General features: G+C 37.0%; 1 protein-coding gene and 1 long non-coding RNA gene across 17 annotated transcripts in view; one reads left to right on the plus strand and one right to left on the minus strand.

Moving 5' to 3' along the window:
* Positions 1-24,651, minus strand: part of Syne1 (spectrin repeat containing nuclear envelope protein 1) — a 373,023-nt gene that overhangs the window by 252,851 nt on the left and 95,521 nt on the right. For all 16 annotated transcript variants that reach the window (XM_048800010.1, XM_015502320.2, XM_048799993.1 and 13 more), the window contains 14 exons: positions 24,061-24,219; positions 23,286-23,450; positions 21,061-21,195; positions 18,980-19,138; positions 18,565-18,773; positions 17,893-18,001; positions 16,174-16,338; positions 12,990-13,157; positions 11,219-11,389; positions 10,160-10,300; positions 5,985-6,145; positions 3,920-4,070; positions 787-1,014; positions 222-320 (listed from right to left, as the gene is read on the minus strand). In XM_048800010.1, coding sequence (XP_048655967.1) covers positions 222-320; positions 787-1,014; positions 3,920-4,070; positions 5,985-6,145; positions 10,160-10,300; positions 11,219-11,389; positions 12,990-13,157; positions 16,174-16,338; positions 17,893-18,001; positions 18,565-18,773; positions 18,980-19,138; positions 21,061-21,195; positions 23,286-23,450; positions 24,061-24,219 — 2,220 coding nt within the window. The remainder of the gene's footprint in view (positions 1-221; positions 321-786; positions 1,015-3,919; positions 4,071-5,984; positions 6,146-10,159; positions 10,301-11,218; positions 11,390-12,989; positions 13,158-16,173; positions 16,339-17,892; positions 18,002-18,564; positions 18,774-18,979; positions 19,139-21,060; positions 21,196-23,285; positions 23,451-24,060; positions 24,220-24,651) is intronic.
* Positions 864-4,140, plus strand: LOC125615763. The gene is made up of 2 exons (XR_007346358.1): positions 864-1,009; positions 3,915-4,140. It is a non-coding gene; the product is annotated as an uncharacterized LOC125615763 (long non-coding RNA).

Raw genomic sequence — 24,651 nt, forward strand, 5'->3', positions numbered from 1 at the left:
ATCTCTTAATTGAATATTCATTTTATATATATTTTAGTGAAAATTTACTGGCATACTTACATTTCTTGTGTTATATGAAGTGGATACATTTAATATCTTATTCCTTAACATAAGTTTTCCATTTTTAACTCTCCTAAAAATATTTACTGTTTTCTTTTTAAGTTGGAGTTATCAAATTTGAGAGTGGATAAATAAGAAGAAATGTGCATGCATGCTCCTACCATATGTTCTTGGAGAACTCTGTATGTTTCTGTAGCAGAAGAACATATTTTAATTGGATCATTAAGTTTGTCTTCAAATTCAGACACAGACTGCTGGATCTGAAAAAAAAAGGTGAAATATAATAATGTTGGGAAAAATACACATTGAGAAAGCAGTTGAGAAAGAAAGTTACTGAGACAGTATCGTACCTACCATCTATGGATAACTTCCAATGTGATAACAAATGAATTTTTAAAAATCTAAAGTCAATGTGTCCTATTATTTGAAAGGAAACTAATTAAGCCTTAATGATGATCTGAACATAATGTATAGTGACATTTACAGGCTCATTGTACCTATATAAATATCTGTGTGTGTATGTTTGTGTAGACATATATGTTTACTTAAAAACATACCCATAAACAATTGTGAATTTAGTTCATAACTGACAACTTGACAATCCTGACAACTTGGTAGACAATTGGAAAGTTGTTTTTCCTTCATTACACTATTTAAGGAGTTTTTGCTTCATTTTTCTATAAACGCAATGCAAAATGTGTAACTTTAGCCTGCATGTATTCTTACCTTTTGAAGATCGTCTTCAAACTTTTGCTGCTGAGACAAATGCCCCAGGACTGTTCCTTCAAGGCACTGAGCATGCTCTCGGAGCTCTTCCCAGTATCTTCTTATCTGTGTCAACTTGGCTTTGATTCGAGCAGATTCCCCAGTGGTAATAAACTGAGCAAAAGACTGAGCTTCTTCTTCTAACCCTGTAATGCTGCTGATCTGACTCTCAATCTCCTGGATTGTCACCTAATATTTAAAAAAAGAAAATGACAATGCAACTGAGTAAACTTGCCTTCCTGAGACGATAAAATTACCTACAAGGAAAAATAGAAAAATTTCCTTAAGCGACATCTAAACATGCTCGGAGGGGGTGGTTGGAGAGATGAACCAGCACCTTGCTTCCTGACTATTTGAGGAGGACGAGCACATAGACAGTGTCTGCAGCACACACCACTCTGTGGTGGCTGTGTTCACTGGAGAGGGAATAAAGAGAAATGCTGCTCCTGCTTGCAGTGAGATTAGCAAGAGGATATCGCTGCACCTTTTACACTATCTCCAAACACACAGAGACTTATCTGCTTACTCACTGATCAAGCACTTAAATCAATTGATTTGGGGAAACCATGTGTTCTAGGAATTCATAGGAACACTAATATTGGCATTCGATTACTTTTTCTAAAATGTTGTTGAGTATTTCATGATTTACTAACACCAAGTTTTTCTGATTGCACTCCTACTTAGAGCTAGTCTTTCCTAATCTATCCCCTGTGTTGCATGCCCGTGTTTTCCAAATATAGAATGAATTAGGACACTTGACTCCCATCCTCAGGGATCAGACATGCTAAGAAGGACCCAAGATTTGTGATCAGTTCCCATGGGCTGCTGTTGCTGCTGCTATGAGAACCACCACTTTCTTCAAAAGCTATGCACTCTTTTCAGGAAAAACTGCATACTATCATTTTAATTTGAAGCAGAAAGGATATTTTACATATAACCCAATGCATAGAATGTACCAATGGCTACTAAAATTGTGCATGCATATGTGTATGGACCCAGGGGAAGGTGTCTCTCATAAACATTGGGCTTATTCGTGTGTGAAACAATGAAATTTCTTTCTCTGAGGAAAAGGGCCACACTTGTCCAATAAACATAATGCCCCAAAACTCAAGTTTCAATTACAAATAACTTAAATGGAAAATACTGTTATGGGGGTGGGGGTGGGGAGGGGAATAAATTTGTGATTTCTAAGTGAGGCAATCAGAAATAAATTACATAGGATTGTCAGGTAGGCACCACCATTTATTCATTTTATTTTTCATATGTGTGGTATATCTAATAAATATTTGAGCATTAATGCAATCTTTCTTTTTGCTGATTTCTAAGATTATCTTACAAAAATTACTCATCAATTCAACAAATAAGTGTTGAGTGTCCTCTAAGCACTAATAATTCTTCTGGGTGCTTACAACACTACTTGCTTAAGAACTAAGAAAGTTCTTAGTTATTGGACTAATCCATGTCACCAACAAAATCATAAATGGAAACCAATCACATTGTAACAAATAGAAATTCCATCCAAGAAAAGTTGGAAGATGAATCTAGCATATGTTCTTATCATTTACCAATATCAGGAGCAGCGTGGAATGATGAACACGAATCAGCTCACAGCATTTATCTTCACAGCAATAAAAATGCTTAATTTTAATCTTAAGATTATTTTAAGATGAGAAAACTATAACAAGTTTTACATTTATTATTTATTATTTATTTATCATTTCCTATAGTATAGCCTTCTGTTGGGAAACAGAATATGAGCCTATTAAGCCAAATTTCATAGATCTTTCCACTCTATTTTTGCTTATTTGTAGCAGATATTTTTTCCTGATATTGACATTTTAAAATATATTTTAGGTCATTTTCAAAATGCCATTTTGGACATATTAAAATGTATTTCTAATCTGATGGTAAGAAAATCCACAAGTTACTGTTTATGCATTTAAAAATAAAATATGTAATTTTCATTTTTCCTGGAGAATAGCAAGATGATATTTGATCATTGATATATTTCAGAAGTTCTGGAATATAAATTAAAATAGCAAGGAAGGAATTATTAAAAGGATAAAAAATCTGTTAATTTTTTAAAGGGGAAATTTTGGGGACAGAACTACTTAATTGTAATATGCTCTTTTTCTAATCCACCACAGAAGACACGGCAGGCTGTGCGTGTGCCACACCATGTGTGCTTGATTGCAAAAGATGTACGATGAGCAGGGGTGATTTGTTCCACCTGTGATCTTGTCTAAGTGACATTGCACCCTCCCACCTTGCACATGGTAATAACTTGTTCTGAGCCATAGTGTGAAATGTTTCCTCACCTCGGAATTTATTTTACTATATTTAATAGAATGAAACTTCAAAGCGTTTTCCAATTCCAAAAAGAAAAAAATAAAATGAGATAAAAAGTGCCTGAATTTTAAAAATGTGTGTTGTGGAGTTACATAAAAGAAAGAACCATAAATGAGCACTGCAAGCCCACATCTTTCAGCTCATTTCTCTTAAACTGAGTGAAGTGTTTGATGATAATCTAATCACATGTTTATCTTGGCTTGGAGAGCTACTGTAACAGAACATCTCCATCCGCACCCAAGGTTATAAACGAATACATTACAGCCACCAGGTCTGATTGCTTCACCTACAGAATGTAGTGTTTTGAGCTCCCCCTTGTGGTCAGTGAGGGTAAACACCATTAATACTAATTACAACAATCCAAGTAGTTCTTAAAAAGTAATTGTAGATGATGGATACACGTCATATTTTATAAGAGAATCAAGAGAGCGCTCCATTGAGGTTAATGCAAAATCAAGAAAAAGAATAATGTAACCATAAAAATATTTTAATGATATTGCACACAATATTGATTTTGAATGCATAGGTCTGACAATATTAATACACAATTCCATGTATAAAGTATTACCCAGCGTCAGTCAAGATCTCTTAGCTTGGTTGGCATTTTGTGTGAACTTAATTTTAATTGAGTCACAGAGCAATGAAAAATTTGTCTCAGGACCAAATAGGTTTTGGTGAAATAAATGTAAGAAAGAGATCTTAAAAGCTAGACATAGATTATTAATGTAACATCCGAGCAGGTCACCTTAATTTGGCTGATCTGCATGTCCATGGCAGAGGATGAAGTTTCCAAGGCATTGAGTTCTTTCTCTTTTTCAGTTATCCAGACGGACAGGTTCTCAAAATTACTGCCAAAATGATCCCACTTGTTTTTCACCATTTCCATGGTTTTAATACTAAAATTAACCAAATTAAGTAAAAAAAAAATGTAATATTTTAACAGAGAACAACAACACCAGGTGAAAAGATAGTGAAGACATTTGTGACTATTTCAAAGTTGGAAATATTTGAGGAGGAAAAAATGTACACTTGATCTGAGTAGTCAGGTCTCAAGTCTTCCTATCTCTTCTGAGAATGAGCTCTTAAGGAGGCATCATCGAGGCTGCTACAAACGCAACCGCATTTTGAACAAAATATTGCTGAGTACAAGGGGGTCAAATCAGGTATAATCTAATTAAATGCTGCATGTGACCAGCACTTGCCAAGACTTATTTCAATAAACTATGCTAGAATAGATCCCAGTGTACATCATTTTTTAACAGTCCTGTTTTCAAGGACATGTTCCTCTTTCCTGTAAAGGAGAGATTCCACCATAATGCTTTATACTAAAAGATCTTTAGGAGATGTGTCCTATGAATCAAGATAGCACTTGTGGTCTGAACCCTTGCTGCCAGGCGGGAACTGCTGCCTTTATTACAGCTACGCCTTTTGATTTAAAATCTAGAATGATTTCAGAGATTCATACATGTTTTATGGTCCTAATTCTAAAAGACTTTCATAAACTCTTTTTCATGAGCACCCTGCTTTTAGACTACATAAGTGTTATATGTAACAAAATTTCAACTATAGATTTTGTTTGTATTAGCTACACCTATATAACCAAGTGAATATGGCTTTCAGATTAAAAAAAGAGTAGGAAACTAAGAGCATATCATTGAATTTATAAGTCCTTGGGTTAAAAAAAAAAGAAAAAAGCAAATAACATCCCTGTTTACCCAAAGGCACTTGAAGACATGAAGAAAAAAGCAATGGCATCATTGATTGTCAAATTAAATGGTATTGCAATCTTAAATTTATTCCCTGGGTATGCCTAATGCTCTTAGCAGTATAGAAAATATACACTATGTTATGTTGCAAGATTTTAAATAAGATTCAAATGGGAATTCTTAATAGAAGTAGTTTATTTTCTAGTAAACTCTAAGTTTTACTATTTCTATTACTTGATGGAAGATATTTAATATAAAGTCCTCAAAATGTTTCAAGTTATATTTGTTTCAGATAAAATATTTATCATTTTTTAAAGTTTGGGCAAATGTAAAATGTCAATTTCAAGGTGTTAATATTATAAAAAAACAATTTTTACATTTAAAATCCACCTTAGAAAGATGTCCTATTTCTTAAGAATAATAGATTATGTGTCCTTAATTTGAAACTACATATAATTTGGGGGAATATTGGACTCATAAGTTTATCCCCTGCAAACTTTTAAAAATATGTTGTTATCTATAGCAGGATATTAATAGGTTCAACTGCTATTTGTTTCTTTTCACATAAAGTAACATTAATGTTTAAAAATAAAATAGATTTTTAAAGTTAATTTCTGAAAAAGCATGTCAGACAGTGACAATTTGAATCCCGAGGCACTGTAAGTAAGCTTATGAGCTTTGAATTGGAGACATTTGGTCTATGTGATGTGTGTTTAGGCCTAGATCTACACTACCGAAATATCTCCCCTTCCTTCTAACTGGTGACAGCAGAATAATAGAGTTTTAAAAAAGTAAAATATTGGCATTTTCTCTAGATTTTGTCTACAATGTACAAAGGCCACAAAATGGAATCAATATGGCTTTCTTGTGAACAAAATCAGTTTAAGATGTTAATGCCACATCCCTTACATATTTTTGTTTTGTTACAGATACTGGTTTCTGTGTTGAGGATACTTTCTTTTGAACTGTGAATCATATCTCAAGACATGCTGAAATACACAGACACTTTGAGATCTTAAAAGACGGTTTTAAAAACAAGACACAGGGAAGACTGCATTAAGCTTTATCTCAGAGAAGAAAGCTTAGGACTGGTGAAGCACATACTCTTCTTCAAGCGTGTCTTCTAGTTTTTTGACCTGCTCTTTGATTGACGCAGCCTGTTGCTGAAGCAATTGCTTATTCTTGGGCCCCAGTGGTATCTCTGAAGCTTCCTTAACCAGGTTCTCAGCCTGGATTGCAATACTTTCTGTCCGCTTAGAAAATTCCTAGGAGAAAGATATTAGAGCCATTAGATCCACATTTTATACTCTTTAACCCTGTCCTCAAGGAAATTGCAATATTGTGAATAGTCTTCCCCAGAATAGAGGGGCAGCTGGCTGGCAGGATTTATACATAAATAGATTTATGTTGTTCTGAACAATAAAACTGATTTTTATATGGTCAATTTAGACACTTCACTATTTTTTCTCTATCTTATATAAACAACCAGTTCTATCTTCACAGTTACCCAGCAGTCCTCTTAGAAAATCTTTTCTCCCCTATTTCCTCCTTTGACTTATTGTTTAGAATTCTGAGCTATATTACAGTAGTTAACTTATCCATACGTATGTTGATTTATTACAGGCCAGCTCACAAAATGATCAACAGTGATCAGTTCTTCAATCATACAGATAATAACTTGTTAATACAATTGAGGAAAATCTCAAACAACGCAGAATACCAGTGATCTTTCCTGTACAGAAACGCCAGAAAGGTTTTGTTTACTAGTTCCCTGAAAAGAGATATAATCTGATCTCAATGCTGTTAAATCTTATTTTTTTTCCAATGCATATGCAACATGACAGAAAGAAGGTGAGTTTTCAACCCTTCAAATCTGGGCTAGAATCCCAGATGTGCTAATCACTGGTTGTTTTTCCATGTAAATGCAGATGATTGTGCTTGTCTTGAAAGGGTACTCTCAGCATTCCATTAGCAAATTCATTTTTAAGTACCCTACACTCTGGCAGGTACCAATTATCATTTTTATGTCCTTCATATAAAATTGAAGAAAATGGTTTATTAATTCTATTTAGGGATTTTCAATGATTCTGAGCTATTTTAATTCAAAAGTTAATTTAATATGCATGAGGCCCTGGTAAACTTTAGATGTTATCTGAATTTTGTCAGGTAAATAATGTGGAATACTAGATTAGAGAAGGTAAATCCAGTGATAATCTTGAATGAAGAAAATCAGTGTCTCAGTTCTTCTCATGTAAGAAAAACTCACAGGAGCTTTATAATTTTGATCATCAACTTACCTTCCTAAATAGGTAATGTAGAAAACCAACATAAATATTTGTAAAAAGTCAGATTTTTCACCCAGCATCTCCCAGAATGATTATAAAACTATAGTTACACAGCACAACAAATCCCACATTACCTACAACCATAATGCACCAATAAAAAACGTGGAAAAAAGTTACTACTAAATACTATTTAAGCTTCCTATTTAAAAGATGTATTGTCCTCACAGAAATATCAATGTCACTTCACAGAAGTAGCCTGCAATTCAAGAGAATAAAATTGACTAAGCACCGCCTCCTTATGGAAGAGAGCTTTATAGTATCCTAAAATATGATTTTTGCTGATGTCATAACATTAACTTCTATACTTAAAAGAACCCACCATTACCATCTGTGAACTCACAGTCATTTTAGAGTCAATTGTAAAGTCTAAAAATCTCAGCATAATCTCCGATTCCCATGAAAAGAATCAGAGGTACAAAATAGTGTCCCCCAAGCCTGAAAGAACCCAAGGAAAGTAATGTTTGAAAATGCTTATTTTGTTCTTAGAGTATTTTGTGCAAACTATGTGTAGGGAAACACAATGGAGAGGAATTCAAAGAGCAGAATGACATCTATAAGAAAAATGTGAAGCAAAAATGGAATAGCATTGTAAGGCTCATTGCCAAGTCCTAAGCAGGCAGAGGAGTGGTCGTGGGAAGCAAGGGGAGAGTATGATTTGCATCAGAGAAAGTGCAGTTGAAGCCAGGTTCTGTCCTTCACTAACTGAGTGACCCTGAGACCTGAAAAACTCTGAATTCTCAACTCCTGGCCAATAAAGCCATGCCTTGTAATGCAGATTCAATCTGACCGTGTTGTGGACACCCTTCAATACACTGGGGCCTAGAGGGCACAGCCACTCCAGGACTGTCACATAGAATACAGGTCGCAATATCAGTGCAAAGTGAGCACAGAAGGAGAGGAGAACAGTTATCCCAGATTACACACGCTCCTTTGGCAGAGGACATAAACACATAGAGAAGCCACTCGGTTTTTGAATGAAAATGTAACATAGTGCCTTAGAGTGCAGGCTTTGGATAGAGATCTTTAGGGTTTGAATCCTAATGTTCCTTAGTGATCAGGAGGTCAGGGACAACTTTGTGCCTTAGGTATCCCTATTTATACAAGAGGATTAATAATGAGGCCTGTTTGTCAGGAATGTTTTAAGAATCACCAAGTGATTAGGCCCGCATAGATGACAGACTTAATAAACATTACTGCAAATTATTAAATCACTCCAAAACTGTGGAAGATCACGGAGGATGAAGGAGAATTTTGATAATAAGACTAAAAATATGGCCTGTGTTTCATCTTTAGGCACTTTAACTGATCCTCGGGGATGACACAAGTGAAGTCACAGGGCTGGATTTCCCTGGAGGGAACCACCTATGGAAATCAATCCAGTAAGCATCTTTGTGTTTATAAAAGACATCTAATATACAATTTGGATACATAAAGTAATTGAAATTTAAAAATAAATTTTAAACAATTTCCTCTTTAAATGGCTAATGAAAACTGAAGAATCGAAAGTCTCCGGCCTTATAAAACTTCACACTCCTTAATAAATTAATAATAGGAGAAATGACATAAAATTAGCAGTATGAGACAGAGAAGCTTTTCCTAAGAAAACAGAAGCACAGGGGTTTCCTTGCTCAAGGTTGGGAAAGTATGGCCGCCAGGTCTTTCCCTGATACACTGGCTAATCCTTGGTTTCATTAATTCAGCCTTTCCCTCTCTTATCCTTTCTCCTCCTCTCTTTCTCTTCCTTCTTTCCAAAGACATAGAAAAATATTTATTTTGGAAAGGAACTGCACACTCAACTGCACCTCACACTATCACAAGAGGATAAACAAGAAAACACACTTTTGGGGGAAACAATATAAACAAGAAACACACTTTTGGGGGAAATGGCAGCCACCTTAAATGAGAAGCCTTAATCCTGTCTTTCTATAAACCTCAACTTGGCATAGTAGCAACCAAAAAAGCCCGAACGACTCCTCTAAATGCTTCATGCGAATGTATTGGCCTGCTCTAAATACCCAAGGTATTTGTGCTTCCATGTTAAAAACACTAAGTACACTCCTAACTGCTCTCTTTGATACCCATCTGGAATATCAAACTCACTGTGCCCAAAACTGAGTTGGATCTTGCCCCACTAACACTCATCCTTCCAATTCCCCTACTTGCTCTCGTTATCTGGTCAGGCCCCAAACCTGGTGCTTCATATTCTTTTCCTCTGCTCTATCCAGATACTTTCTCTACATTGGTGTCAACTTCACCTTATCTTGTGTACCTGATCCCATGCATTCACTGCCCCTACCACCTTAATTCCCATTCTAACTCCCATGTGCCCATATGTAGTAACTTTCTAACTGAATCCCAGTCTTTCACCCTTTCAATCAGTTTTCTTCATCTACTTAGAAACTCATCTCCCTAAAGCACAGCTCTGGTTGTGTGACTTTTTCTCAAAAATCTTCAAAGGCTCCAGCTCCATGTTTCCTAGAGAAAAAAGTTATAGGTCTTCTAGGACTATATGATATTGCCCAGTTTTGCTATGCAAATTCTCATTGCTTTATCTACTTCACCATACAGGATCCTGGTGTCCAGCACTCTGACACCCCATGCAGTTTCCCTTCCTAGGAATTTCTCTCTGTTCTAAGCTCCAAGCTCAGCTTTCCTAAGGTCCCCTGCCCTTTGCATTTCAGATTCAAATATCATTGCCTCAATAATTTTAAAAATATACATATCTGTTAGTGAATTAACCATTTCTCAATTTCTTGAAAAACTTCACCTAGATCTTAATGTTTAAATCCTACTTATGTTTTCATTTCCCAATATGTCAAAGAGTAAATAACAACTACTGATTAAATAATAATAAATAATAGAAACAATGGAGGACAAATAGTATGTTCATTGTAATAATGAGCACCAAGGAACCATGTGGTACTATTGATATACCTTTGTCTGTTGCAGTTCTGAAGATAAGCTTTCCAAACTGCTAAAACTCAGGAAGCGTTCATGGCTGGAACCAGTTTGAAAAAGGTATCTGACCACTGTCTCTTTGTTTGTCTCAAATCGCTCCCATTTCCTTAAGGTGACCTTAAATTCGAACAAAAAAATACATACATATATTACCAAAGTGTTTGGAAAAATATTGCTATATTTTCATTCATTCTCTAAACTGTCAACTTCCAGTGAATTTTCAGTTTAAATTTCACATAATCTCACTGAGTAAAGATGATTCCAAATCCAGTGTGGTGGTACACCTGTAATCCCAGCTACCTGAGAGGAGAAGGCAAGTTCCAGGCCAGTCTGGGCAACTTAGCAAGGCCGTGTCTCAAAATAAAAAAATAAAAAGGATGAAGCTCAGTGGCAGAGTGCATCTGTACCATGTGCAAAAAAGAGGATCCTAGTGTTTTCTGTAAGATTTTTTTTTTTTTCTGGGCCTCATGGTCTTTATCGAAACAGGGCACACAGACTAGATGGTTTCTGAGTCTCCCATCAGTTGTAACATCCTACCCATTAGCAGAAAGGAAGGATGGAGGGGGGTGAGGTGGGGAGGAAGAGAAGTGAGCAGGTGACAACCTCAAACTGTTTTTAAGGGAACCTGTCTACATCTCTATAAAGCATAGAGGTGCTTAAAGGAGTAGCTGCTGGACTGCCTGAAGAGTGAAATATATAATCAGATGTTGGATTCAGGCAGGTGTGGATCAAATCCTGGCTCATCATTGATCACTGCTGTGTGACATGGGGCCAAGTCCCCAAAGTCTTCTTAGGAAACTGCCATATTTTCATTCACTGCTGTATCGACAAACTCTTCCACACTGGCAAAGTGTGCTGACTTCAGGCCTCATAAGGCTGATAGGCTGATGCAAAGAGGCAGTTCATGTGAAGAATTTAACAGATGTTGGAGGATCAGAGGCAGAAGCAAAGGTTTGCTCCTGCTGATAGGAGACATAATTGGACGTCAACACAACTTAGGTCTCTACCAAAATGGCCCCAAGTGACCGGCCCTACCTGGATGCGGCGTTCCTGCCTCTCCCTGCCCTGCTCCACACTGGCCAGGGTGCTCTCTAGCTTCTGCAGCTCCTCCCGGCCAGGGCCAGCCAGCCCGCCTTCTGTCTGCTGCGTCTGCGCCATCTGCTGCTGTAGGTCCCTCTTCTTGGCTGAGATCATCTTCATCTTTTGCTGGAAGAAGTTGTTCAATAGATGGATGTAAAATTCACTCTCTCGGCAGCTAAGCTAAGCTGGGCCACAGCACCCACACTTATCAGAAGTACAGAAAAGTAGGGCCTTGTGCAGCACAGTCCTACACCGTTTTAAAGTGAAGTTTAACAGTTAAAACAGTAAGAATGGGGGCTTTGTATTAAACTAAGGTGGGCATTTTACATAAATATTTTATGTTTTTAATGGTAAATATAGCAATAATTTGGTTTTATGTTTTAATTGTGTGAAATTTGGACAACATTTAACATTTGGGGCAATACTTCAGAAAAAAATGTGGCTAAACAGTGCATTTGTCATGACTCCTCTTAATCCTTTTCAGCTGAAAAACCTGTAGTTCCAATTCTTCTGTTATCATTGATACTGTAAAAATGCAGATATTAAGATATTTCCTTCTGGGTGTATTATAAATAGTTTATGTGCTGAGATATTTTGAGGAAAGTTGTGCTTTAAAAGAAAACTTTTCACTGACGTATAATCCTCAAACAGAATAGCACACAGATCTCAAGTGTACAGCTTGAGTATACCTGCCCACAGAAACAAGTACCTGGTTCAGGAAATAAGAGAAGAGCTTGAAAATACTAATATGTATATTATACATATATTGATATTATACATATATATCTGCAATCTTACTTTTCTCTGAATTAAAGTAAACAGAAAACCAAATAATTTTACAACATTGAAGACAATGTAAAACAAAACATTGTTTTCTAGTCTCAGGCTTTGTATAATTATTAAATAAATTTATAAAGATTAGAGGTTGCTATTTTACACATACTTTTAATCAATTCCATTTTTGTATATATGGAAATTTATAATTAAGAATTTTATTTTTATGAATAAAGTATTTATTTATATCAATCATATCTCCATTTATATTGAGTTTGACAAGTAATACATTCCATTTATGAGTATATTTTAATGTCCACTACCAGACTGTCAGGAAATAAGTTGATTGTTTATTGTCAGAGTCTGGGGGGATAGTTCAGTGGTAGAAAGGCTGCTTAGCAGGCATGAGGCCCTGGCTTCAATCTCTAGCACACACACACCCCGTACACACACAATATTTATTATCAGTATACATACTAGATTCCTTAACTTCTAGTTGTGATTCTTTATAAGTGTATATTCTCCTGAAAAGTCTGATACTTCAAAGAAATTATGTATTTAAACTAAAACGTGTTTGAAGTGGTAAAATGAAGACCTGTTTTAACATAATGAAAAGAGAATAGTGATCTCAAATCTGAAGCAATTTGTGTCTCTGTGATTTCTTCTATTATGAAAAGTACAATTTAGCCAGCTTCATGTAAATTTTTGCACCTAAATCAATTTACTCTCCACACTATTCCTTGAAATTTTTGATGTCATCAAATCATTCTTTCTAGGAATTTTCTTGGAGGATGTTCTGAATTATCTAACATTTAGCAGAGAGAATAGAAAACATAAGTGCCATATTGTTAAAGCCATTCAGCCAGGTTCCTTCCCTTCCTTCTTCTCCCCATCTCCTAGCCCAAGACTTACTCTTATCTCTCTGGTCTGTAGGGTTAGAGGGCATTTCTACCTGGTGATGAAGAAGTAATTGCTGTGCTTCAAACAGATTTTCAGTGTCCAAGATCTTCTCAGCTTGTTCCTGGACTTCTTGAGAGCCAGAAATTAATTCTTCAAGGGAACTTTTTACAATTTCTTTGTACTGAACACAGTCCCCAAAGTTGCTTAACATCTTTTCAACCTAGATTTTTAAAAAAAAGTAGAGTAAATCTTAGGTTACTTTGTGAAATTCATGTAATACTATTTTGAAGTATGATCAACAAATTAACATAGTATATATCTACTATGTACAAAGCGATTCCTTGATAAATGTACACATTGAGAAATGACTTCACCAATCAAGCCAATTAACCTATCTACCAACTCATACATTTAGTTTTCTGTGTGTGAAAGAACATTTTGGGTTTATCCTCTTAGAAAATTTCAAGGGCATAACATAACATGATTAACTATGGTGATCATATGGCACTGGATCTCCAGAATTTATTCATCTTATAATTTAAAGTGCATACCCTTTGATCAAAATAATCCAATTAAATTCCATGAATTTTTACATATTTTAAGAGTATACATACTGTCAGAATAACTAAAAATATATTCATAGATTCCTAATTTTATTCTTTCACATATTTTGAAGCTTATTTAATTATTATTAAACCACATAGCCACTTGTAGAAACTGCAAGTTTCAGTTGATTTGGTGCTTTCTGCCATATTAAAAACCTAATTTAAATACCAAAAAAAGGGAAAAAAAACCCAATTTCTTTGTATTTAGCAGTCAAAGCAGGATACTAAAACAATCCATTAAACATATCATGTGCCGGTTCTCTCTAATTATAATCTCATGACTAATACCTATTTGTAACATTGCTTTACATAGAGTTCATCCTATTTATTAAATGAGAAAACAATTGTTGAGAAGAAAAAGAATTGAAGAGTATTTGTTAAAAATGTACCTCCAATATTTCTAAATAAAACATAAATATAATTCCTAATTTTGTTGTTGGTTAGCTAATTCCCTTCCTCGCCATTTTCCTGAGTTTTAACTTTCCTCTTCTGTCTGATGTCTGCTTTCCCTAGATTGACCTAGAGCTTCTGTTTTCTCCATCTTCACATAGATCACTGGTTTCAGAGTTGATGGTCATCTGTCTTCCATGGAAGCCTTCCAGTTCGTCTTTCTCTTCTCCTATTTATTTTTCTTTGACCCTCTCTGGTCTGAGTTTGTCCAAGGTCACTTGGAGGATGCCCTTCTCCAAACAAGCCGCAATGAGAACCTGGGAGAGCCACAAACTCCAGATCTCAGCCTAGATCATCAGCTCTGTTGAGAGCAGTGACTCTTCATGTCACCCTACGAATCCACCCACAGCCTTTCCTTCTTACACAGACAATTGCAAATGTTCCTGTTCAGCATGAATTTAAACATTAAGTGGTTTGTTATCAAAGGAAGGACCTGGTTGTGCCCAGTCCATTTTCTTATTTAAGTCTACTTAATCAGAATGTGTTTTTCTCCGTTCTTCTTTTGTTTCCACTAAGTGATTAAGTAGAAAAAAGATTGCTAAGAAAAATTATGCAGAAGCTTAAGCTAGATGAGTGTGCAAAGAATTAACATCTGTGCAAGCAGACATTAGAGGTGGCCTGTTGCTAAGTCCCATGGACTTCACTAAGAGAACACTTGGGGGAAAAGCAAATTGCTTCATAAAATCTGACAAAAAACAATAATTTTAAAGGTCACCACATGTTTTGTGGGGGAGGAGCACATGATGTCACTGAAAGTCACTGTTAGATCTTGGCTCCAAGATCACCTTCAATATTCTAACTTTCTAAACTGTTGTTCCTTTTGCTGTCTTCACTAAAGAAAGAGCAGGAGGGCAAGGGTCAAATTTTCACCTAGAGTATGGTAGTGGTAACTAACTAAACTTGTCCATTGCTATGGAAGATGGGTCATCAAAGCTTTGAATCAAAGCGTTGAAATAGCTTACGTTCAATAATGCTATTTTCAATTTGTTCAAGATTCTTAAGAAAACTGTAATTTATATATATTTATAATTTTATAATTATATCAAATTTGTAATTTGATACAATTTATATATCAAAATCTTCACATCAAACTAAAGTCATAAGCAATCCTAAGTATTTGGGGCTTGTGTAAATTCCCCATTATAGTCTCCAGCAGAACTATCCACATGGATTAAAATTTATGAAGTTAGTGCCAATTATCAGGGAAATCTGTAGAGAATTCCAGATCTTCAGAATAAGAGAGTTTGTGGACATTTTGTAGTCATCCAACAGATAATTTTCTATGCAAGTTTATACTTAAATAATGTAAAAGAAATACTGGTAAACACCTGTTCTACTTTACTGCCTTACATTATCTTCCCACTCAAAAAACATTGGACTATACAACAACCGTGGGTGGAAGAGACCCAACTACAAATTAAGTAGGTGGGTTTATATATATATATATATATATATATATATATATATATATATATACACAGACATTGGAATTCCTATTGTTAAGCTTAAAATGAGCTGACTTTGGCTAACAGAGAATTTTCCTGACCTGTTGACTAAACGTTGGATATTTTATTATTACCAGCTACTGGTCATCAAACATTTACTCTGTCCAGGCTTTACACTGAATGCTCTGCAGACATTATTACATTTAATCCCTGTGGCTCCCTTTTGGGGTATTTTTAATAGTGTTTTACAAGTAAGAAAGTTGGGGCCAAGAGACATCAAATAACAAACTCAAGGTTATATAGGAAGCAGGACATCAGACAGAAGCTGTGGCCATGGATTTGTCTGACCCTTAAGCCTTTTTTCTAATCTTTATGATATAATTTAAAGTGACTATAAAATAACTGTAATTTATATACAGTTTATTTCAGCCCTGAGCAGAAATAAACTGCCTTAGTAAGAGAAAAAAAAATGTAGGCTGATAAACATTAACCTTTCCATTAATCTGAATTAATATATCCAATAATGGCATTGACCATAATTCAAATATCCCCAATTTTCCTCCAAATCTTCTCATAATAAATCTTCTCATAAATAAATGTGATCACTATTTCAATTAGTTTATAACTGTTTCAACTAGCTCACTTATATAATTACTTGCTAAGCTATTATCAAGAGAGACCCCTCCAGGTATCTTACCCCCAGAACTCTGTTTAGAGTGTGGATAAAGTGACATACCTCTGACAGCAAAGCCACGAGAGCCTTGAAAGAGCTAGACAGTTTTGCCAGCTCATCTCCTTGCTTTTGTGCTTCAGTCTCAGAAGAAACTTCAATCAAAATTTTCAGCCTGGATTTCAGCCAGCTGAGTGTCTCCCCTTTTTTGGCAACATCATTCCTGATCTCCTGGAATGAAAGAACACTTTTGGTGAGCAAAGTGCAATGGTGATTCTCAATTGTCAGCAGGAAAGGACTCCACCCAAGTCTTGCAGGGTGGATATAAGACAGCCAGACAGTCACTCCCTGATGGAGCACCTGCTTATTGTGCTTTGAGCACAAATTTTTAACCAAAGTCCACAGAAGAAACATTCTTCAATGTCAATAACTGCTGGGTAAAATAAGTTCTGACTATACCCCCAAAATCTTCTTCATAATTAGATTGGGTAGATACAAGTATTTCCTAAGCATTCTAAAGATGCTCCTAAAACTACGATAGAAGAAAACCAAGATATCCAAATAAGGCACTATAATATATATACTTTGTTACTTTACTTTCTGTGATCTGGAAGGAACATGGCAGAAAAGAAAAAGCATGATATTCCTAACATATTTAATTAGCTGTTTTCTTTTATCAAAGAGTTTAGTTACTTAATATTGTTATAGATGCTCTAAAGATTTAACTTCATTAACTTATACTTTTTCTCTCATTTTTTTTTTTAGCTTTTAGAAGTTAACACACCAAATATTAAGAGGTATACAAAGGATCACAGCTCTAATCAAAGCAGGGAGCGTTTATCATCCAAGACAATGCTGGAAAGACTCTGGGGCTTTGCACTTGCAGGGTTGGTGACCAGCAGCATGGTGACTGGGCAGTCTGTCCCTCCTACACCACAATCTTTGGTGTAGTGCAAGGGCAGGGGTCTCCAACACGCTGTCCCAGGGTTTTCCCAGGGCAAATGCATACCATCAGGAAATGGTTAATTCCAATCTCTGCATTCTAAGATGTAGTTTTTTGTGTATGTCATAACAGCAACCAGAAAAATATAGATATCTTCTATATGCACACCATGACATTATTGAGCAGCTCTAGTTTTGATGCAACTACATAATTTAATAAGAAAGAAAATAGAACTCAAAGGTTCATTCTCTTCTTAATGGAAATTACATGACATGCAAGGATTAAAAATGCTTAAAAGGAAGAGTTTTCACAATAGCAAGTAGAAGAGCCAAGCTAAGAGAATGGATGCCGTTTGCAGAAAGCTAACTGTCTTCAGGCCTGAAGCTCTGTCACCCTGGCTGGGTTTAGCAGGCTGTACCTCTGCCCAAGGCTGAAATAAACTGTCCAGCCTGAATATGATAAAGAAAGTTTTTTTTGGAGAGCTTGCCCATTTCCGTGATTTTGCATGGCTGAAGATGGACTGCATAAAAGCACACAGCCTTCTTATTTTCTGTGTCAGTTCTTAAATCTGTGCTGTTACACATGCATGCGTGCAATGTTCTGCTCAGCAGTCCCCATTGGCTAAAGATGCACTGGAGACCCTGCTGAGCATGATCTCAAAGCTTCTGTTGATTCAATAGAAAACCCACAGTTCTCCATAGTAATATGGGAAGACTTATCTTTAAGATAATTTTCAGAAAAACCAATATTTTTTTCCTAGAAAGAAAGAAAGACAACATTGTCCAATATTTTGTATTTATTACTGGAAATCATCCTGTGGCAGACAGTGGATCAGAACTTACATCGGAGGCATGTTTAACCTCGCTGTAGTTGGTAGTCTCAATGGCCTTATCCTTGAAGGCCTTCAACTGCGTCTCCTTTGCAGCTATCCAAGATGACAACTCAGAAAATCTGAAACAATGCAAGCATTTTCTAATTAAGGGAGAAAATTCTCTGGATGATTAGATTTTAGATTAGATTTCTATTTTGAATTTACCCTTGGAAATATAACAATCAAATGGATTAACTAATCAATGAACAAATTCTCTGGAAACTTTTACATGACACTCAGAGTACAGGTGTCCACCTCCGAGCTCAGAAACATGAAGGGGCCTCAGCAGAGGACAAAGATGTGTCTCAGGGCCTGAGCCCTTGGAGGAAGGAAGGTGCCATCTAAGGTCTGGTGCCTCTAAGAGGCTGGAGGCCACCTATGAGGGAGGAAAGGACTGACCAAATCGGCCTCAGAGACAGAACATCTGGCCCATGTGTCATAAAGCACTTCACCCTATTTCTAACTAACCCATTCTTTTTACCAATTGAAGCATTTTTTATACAAGAACATGGGCCAGATAACGCAATTTGATTTTCTTTATTGTGTGAAATAAAACATTCGTCATCTCTTGTTCTATAATAGTCTCTCAAGTAACAGAATCAAAATAGATTAGGTCCTTCTCTGGAGACAACCCCAAGGCTACCTGCTGGCGTAGTCTTTCCACTTGTCTGGGTCATCCACAAGCTTCGCATAGGTGCAGTCAATGGCAGCTCTGAGCTCTTTCAGGGCCGTGTGACAGGTTACAGGTGTTTCCCTTACTGGGTCCCGGACTGGGAGTTTCCCACACAGTTCTTCAATGAGTTGTAACCTTTTCTCACAGAGATGATGAGGACCTTTGTCACTGAAGAAAATCTAATAAGCAATAAATGTTTTTAGAATCCACATGAGAGTCATATAATACCTTAAAATTTCACAAAAAGACTAAAGGGAGAGTCCTGTAGACCACCAGTTGTAAGGTAATTACACATTTTTTTTTCATACTCAAAGCAAAATCTGAGCCCCTCCTTTAAGTAACAAGGCGCCTGCCCAGGATTACACATTCAGGGCAGGAGACCTACCCTGTGCTCCTTAATGATATTTTCACTGCCTTCCTGGGGCACCAGCTTGGTCTCTCTCTCCAGCTCAGCCTTGCATTCTTCTACAGAGGCTAAGAATCTCTTCTTCTCCACAGCAATCTTCAAATGCAGCAAATGATAAGGGGCCTCTCCTTGAAGATCCTGGATTCCATAGGAAAATCCAAGAAAACACACTCATGCTCCTGATTGTGTACATTTTCAGTTGAAGTGGCAAGAAGACTTAAAATATTTACTTCGTATATTGTACTTTTATAATTTGTGGGGCTGCAGTGATTCCTTTCAAGCCTGCTGTGGGTCATGTGTCTCCACAGTGATCTTTTGGTTTAATTTTTACATTAGTGCTGCACAGAATGAGTGTTCCTATTTTTCAGATTAGACTATTGAGGCTCCAGGGTAACTGAAAAAGCTAAGGGAAAACTTGAGGAAATTTTATTAATATCCATCCCCCTCCCACACCAAAAAAACTGAAACAAACAAGGATTAAAAAGCCCAAAAGAGCTGACCACCTGCCCGTCCTCCTCTGATTAGACCATGCATTGAAAAAATAAGCAAGCAAGTGTGCAACACATAACCATCTAATGTTCTCTTCTCTTGATATAAACATAGGCTTCCTTATTACTTTTAGTTCTATAACTTATTAATTTTAGCCAACTTGAATCCTCTAGCACTTAAAAGGATTAGTTTGGGAAAGAATACTAATTGATGAGAAAAATGAGCTTGGACTATGGAAAGACAAGGACACTTCAATTAAAGTGTCGATCCATGATACATTTAAGGTATGCTGAACTTCAAAGGCACTTAGAGACCTTGGATTTCTTTGAGAATCTCTTGTTTAAATGAGTCACTTTAATTTTCAAATCTAGAAAGCAAAAGTGGTACATGTCTTTCCACTGTGCTTTTCATGTGCACAAAAGATGATGTTTTAGCCCATGTTACTGAGACTTAAAAAATCTAGAAAGTAACCTAACCAGATGGAGAGCTGTCAATCTGGCAATCCCCAAGGCTCCTTCACATAATGCCATGAACTGTCACCTTGTGCAGCATGCACTCTCCTGTAGCTGGGGCAGACTTCTTGCCCTCTGCTTGGGGAGGAAGGCCCTCAGCCTCTGCAAGTTGATGTACCCATTTCCAAAGGGCTCTGTGTGCCAGGCCCACCCTTGCTTCCCACAGTTCCTCCACAGCATGTGACACTTGGATCACACTGGGCTCCAAGGGATCCTGATGCCTCCCACTTGCACTCCACCTTCCTCTCCACCCCAACATCTCTGTGTTTTCTTTGAAGTCCTAGCTCAAAATTGTCACTCTATTCACTCTTCTCCATTCTCCAAGTGGGTCCACCTCTATCTTTCAAAGCTTCCATAAATATAACATTTATACATTTTGAGCTTATTATATACTACACTTTTATCTTTTGTGACTAATTATCTCCCAAACTGAAATCTAATAAGCTTTTTTTGTGGGAAAAGGAATATGTTTTGTTCATTTCTGAATTTTTACCCAATAGATACTTTTATTTATATTTTTACAATATAGCTATTTATATTAGATGATAAAATCCTTGAGGACACTATACACACACACATAGGCATACATATATAATTTAATATTTAATAATTTATATTGTCAATGTAGCAATAGTGTATTATAGTAGTAATATATTATTATTAATACAATAATTTATATAAGTAATACACATACAGTGATTTTATTACACACACACACACACACACACACACACATATAGTGATTTCACCAGTAGACCTATCATGATTTATTCAACTGAGAAGAGTTTATTAAATGTCAGTTGAATAAATTAAATGCCCTCATCACACAAGCTGGAAAAAAAAAGAGCACTTAAAACATATGATAAAATTTATACTACTGTGAAATAGGCATAACGAAATTCTACCATAGTTTATTATGTTTTACTCAAGTTCGGTTTTTTCAGAAGTATCAAGGTGGCTTTCCGTGAGTTTCTTGATTTCCCGCCCTGCATCTCTGCACCCTCACACTCTCTCCCTTCCCTCCTGAAGCTGTCCCAGCGTCCCCAGGTCCTGACTCACCTTCCATTGTTTATGGAGCTTTCTCACAGCCTCCTGCAGCCCCTGTTGCTCCTGCTCAGGGAGGATGTCCGTGAGCTCATCGCAGGCTTTCAGGAAAGCATTGAGGACTCTCTGATCCAGCTGACTGAAAAACTCCTGGCAGGGAAGAGCCAAAGTGGTCAAGATGCTGGGCAGAGAGACAGCATCTGAGCCAGCTGCTGCCCTCTTCAAAAATTTGGAACATTCCCTACTTTTTTTTTTTTTATTTTCCAGGAATAAACTATAAGCATCTATCATTAGAAGTCAGAAGTTTTCATATTTGAAATTTGACCATTATGTTTTGCACTTCAGTAAAAACAAAATCATTGCAGCCTTCAAATTCAGTGGAATATTCTAAGAAGCCAGTGGAAAAATTCTGAAACCTTGATTCCATAGTGATAGAGTTTTTCTTCCTCTTTGGTAAAGTCAGAAGGGCAGGAAAAAAGCCAGCACTAAGTCTCTTAACTCCTCATTTCTTGACCACAGTGCATTCTGGGCCCTGGTGATTCATTATGAGCCATCCCTCATTTCCCCACGTGCACACTTGAACACACACACTATGGATGGGACTGTGTCCTCAAATTCCTGTGTTGAAGCCCTAACCCCAAATATGATGGCATTGGAGATGGGGCCTTTGCAGGGTACTGAGTTTTAGATGAGGTCATGGGGGCAGAAACTTCATAGTAGGACCAATATTTTCATTGAAGAGGACAGCAGAGAGCTTGCCAGTGTGTTTCCACAAGGACATGGAATAGGCAGCCAGAAAGAGGACCCTCGTCAGAACCCTACCATTCCAGCACCCTGATTTCACACTTCCAGTCTCTACAACTCTGAGAAGTAAATCTGTCATGTAAATCACACAGTCTATGGTATTTTGTCACGACAGTCTGAGTAGACCAATAGTGTGTACAGACATGTGACCAGGTCTCACAGTCTCAGGAGTGTGACTGCAGGGACCTTTTGAACAGTCATTCTGAACAGAGGTGCCACCTAATACAGGTATATAAACTGAATGAGATGCTTTGTGCTTCATGGTGACAGACTTTGACCCTGAGTTCAGAAAGCTGCATCCCAAACACATTGGGTCATCATTTCAGAGTGTGGCTTAAATACATATCCACTGAAATTTCAGGAAAAAGATTCAAAATACATGTTCTGAAAATGTCACTCATATCCACATGACATTTCATGTATTACTAATGTTCCCAATACAAATATGATTTAAAGAAGTAAGATAAACATGAAAATGGCCTCACAAGACTGGGACAAATTTTGTTATGAGCTACTGGCCTTCAAGTCATCTCTAACATGAATTAGCCTCTCACCTCAAATTGTCTATTTTATAAAAAAACAGAGTTACAGAAGAATTTCTGAGCTAAATAATGAATTTGTAATTTCGAGAGGCCGAATTATCCTGACTCTTTAATATTCCAGGGGTTTAAGAATGGTCTCAGAAATGGGTGGTTATGATTTGGATGTGAGGTGTCCCCCACATTGTGTGAGACAACGCAGGGACATTTTGAACAGTCAGAAGATAAATGATTGGCTTGTGAGAGTCTGAACCTAATTAGTGAATTGATCCCCTGGTAGGGATTAACTGAGTGGTAACTGAGTGGTATAAAGTGGTAGGCGTGGTTGAAGGAGGTGGGCATTGAGGGGGTGGCTTTGGGATATATGTTTGTATCTGGCAAGTGAAGACACCTCTCTCTCTCTCTCTCTCTCTCTCTCTCTCTCTCTCTGTGTGTGTGTGTGTGTGTGTGTGTGTCCTGATCACTAGATGAGCTGCTTCCCTCTGCCACACTCTTCCACTGTGATGGTCTGCTTCACCTAGAGCCCTGAGGAATGGAGCCTGAGATCTATGGATTGAGACCTCCGAAACCGTGAGCCCCTAAATAAATTTTTCCTCCTCTAAAATTTTTCTGGTTAGATCTTTTAGTCACAGCAGTAAAAAAGGTGACTAAAACACAGGTGAATCAATTTGCTCTCGGAGTCCTTCTTGCCCCACATTTCTCAGGAAAGCATTGAGGACTCTCTGATCCAGTTGACTGAAAAACATTTCTCAGGTCTCATATCTAAAATGCTCCCCACCTTCCCAACTCCCCACCCCTCCCCCTCTGCATTAGGTGGCACACTGGCTCTTTGGATATTCTCATCCAAGAGCAGGTGTCCATGCACTGGGGCCAATGCACCACGGAGGGCAGACTCACAGTGTGTTTCGGCAGCAGCTCTTCGGGATCCCCCTTCTCCTCAAGGCCCTCCTGTGCGACCCGCAGCACTTTCTCCAACTCTGCCCGAGACTCCTCGAATTTCTTCATCAAGCGACTGTTGGTTTCCACATGCTTCTTCCAGTCCCCCGTTTTCTTTACCATATTCTTGATGTAAAAGATATAATCATCCCTTGGTATCCTTGGGGGATTGTTTCCAGGACCCCCAAAGATACCAAACCCACAGATGCTCAATTCTTTTACATAAAGTGGTGGAGTACTTACCCAGACACATTCTCCTGTATTTGAGAAATCATTTCTCAGTTACTCAAAATATCTACTATAATGTAAATGCCATGTAAATACTTACTATATTGCATTGTTGAGGAAATAATGACAAGAAAAAGAAGGCTGTACATGTTCAGTATAAATGCAACTTTTCACCCAATTATTACCACCTCCTGGTAAATCTGCAGATGTGGAATCTACAGCTAGAGAGAACTGACTCTAATCATAATAGGATGCTGCTTTCTCACTGCTGAAAGCATCATTTGGTCCGGTAGTATTATGTACTTTTTTTCTTCAAAAAACACTTGGGAGGAAGATACTTTATTATAAGAATAATTAACTCTTTTTAATTAATATTAAGGAAAGAAGAGGTAAAATGTTTGCCTTCTAAATACTGGAAGGTGAGGGATTTTGGCAAGAAGTGGAAATTACTTGTCCTTGTTCTGTATTTTTGTGGGCTCATGACTGTAGGGCAAGGAGAGCAGATTACCTGAAAAGCAACATGAACATCAGCAATCTGTCTTTGTAGCTTCGTCTGATCAAAATGCTTTAACACATTGCTCAAGGTCACAAATTTTTGAATGGTTTGACTGCCTTTCTCAACAAGCCCCAAGGTTTTCTTACAGGTTTCTTGACAAGCTAGCAGCTCCTACAAGGAAGGGAAACCCACAATAATATTATATCCAGGAGAGACTGAAAAATAAAGGAAGAAAAGGAAAACGAAAAGGGGGGAAGGATGGAGGGAGGAACGATTACAAATAACAAGAACAGCTTTAAATAGCTCTGAGGCTTTTGATCAGCAATAAGTAAAACCAAAAGTACAGAGGAACACTTTTTTCCAAAAGAGCTCAATTTTAAGCAATCACTGAAGTCAGTGCTTTTTATACAAGGCATTTAAATGTCACAAAGAGTTTTTTGAGATTTTTATATTTCATGCACATCTTATTAACATTAAGAAAATGACAAAGCATCAAAATTGTTATTCATCCAACTGGTGTATCGAGAGAACAATCATAAACACAATCTACATAATCAGGTTTTAATAAGATTAAATTAATTTAGCATCAATGAAAATCACTTT

The sequence above is a fragment of the Marmota marmota genome, unplaced genomic scaffold (genome assembly GCF_001458135.2).
Source record: "Marmota marmota marmota unplaced genomic scaffold, marMar, whole genome shotgun sequence".
NCBI lineage: Eukaryota > Metazoa > Chordata > Mammalia > Rodentia > Sciuridae > Marmota > Marmota marmota.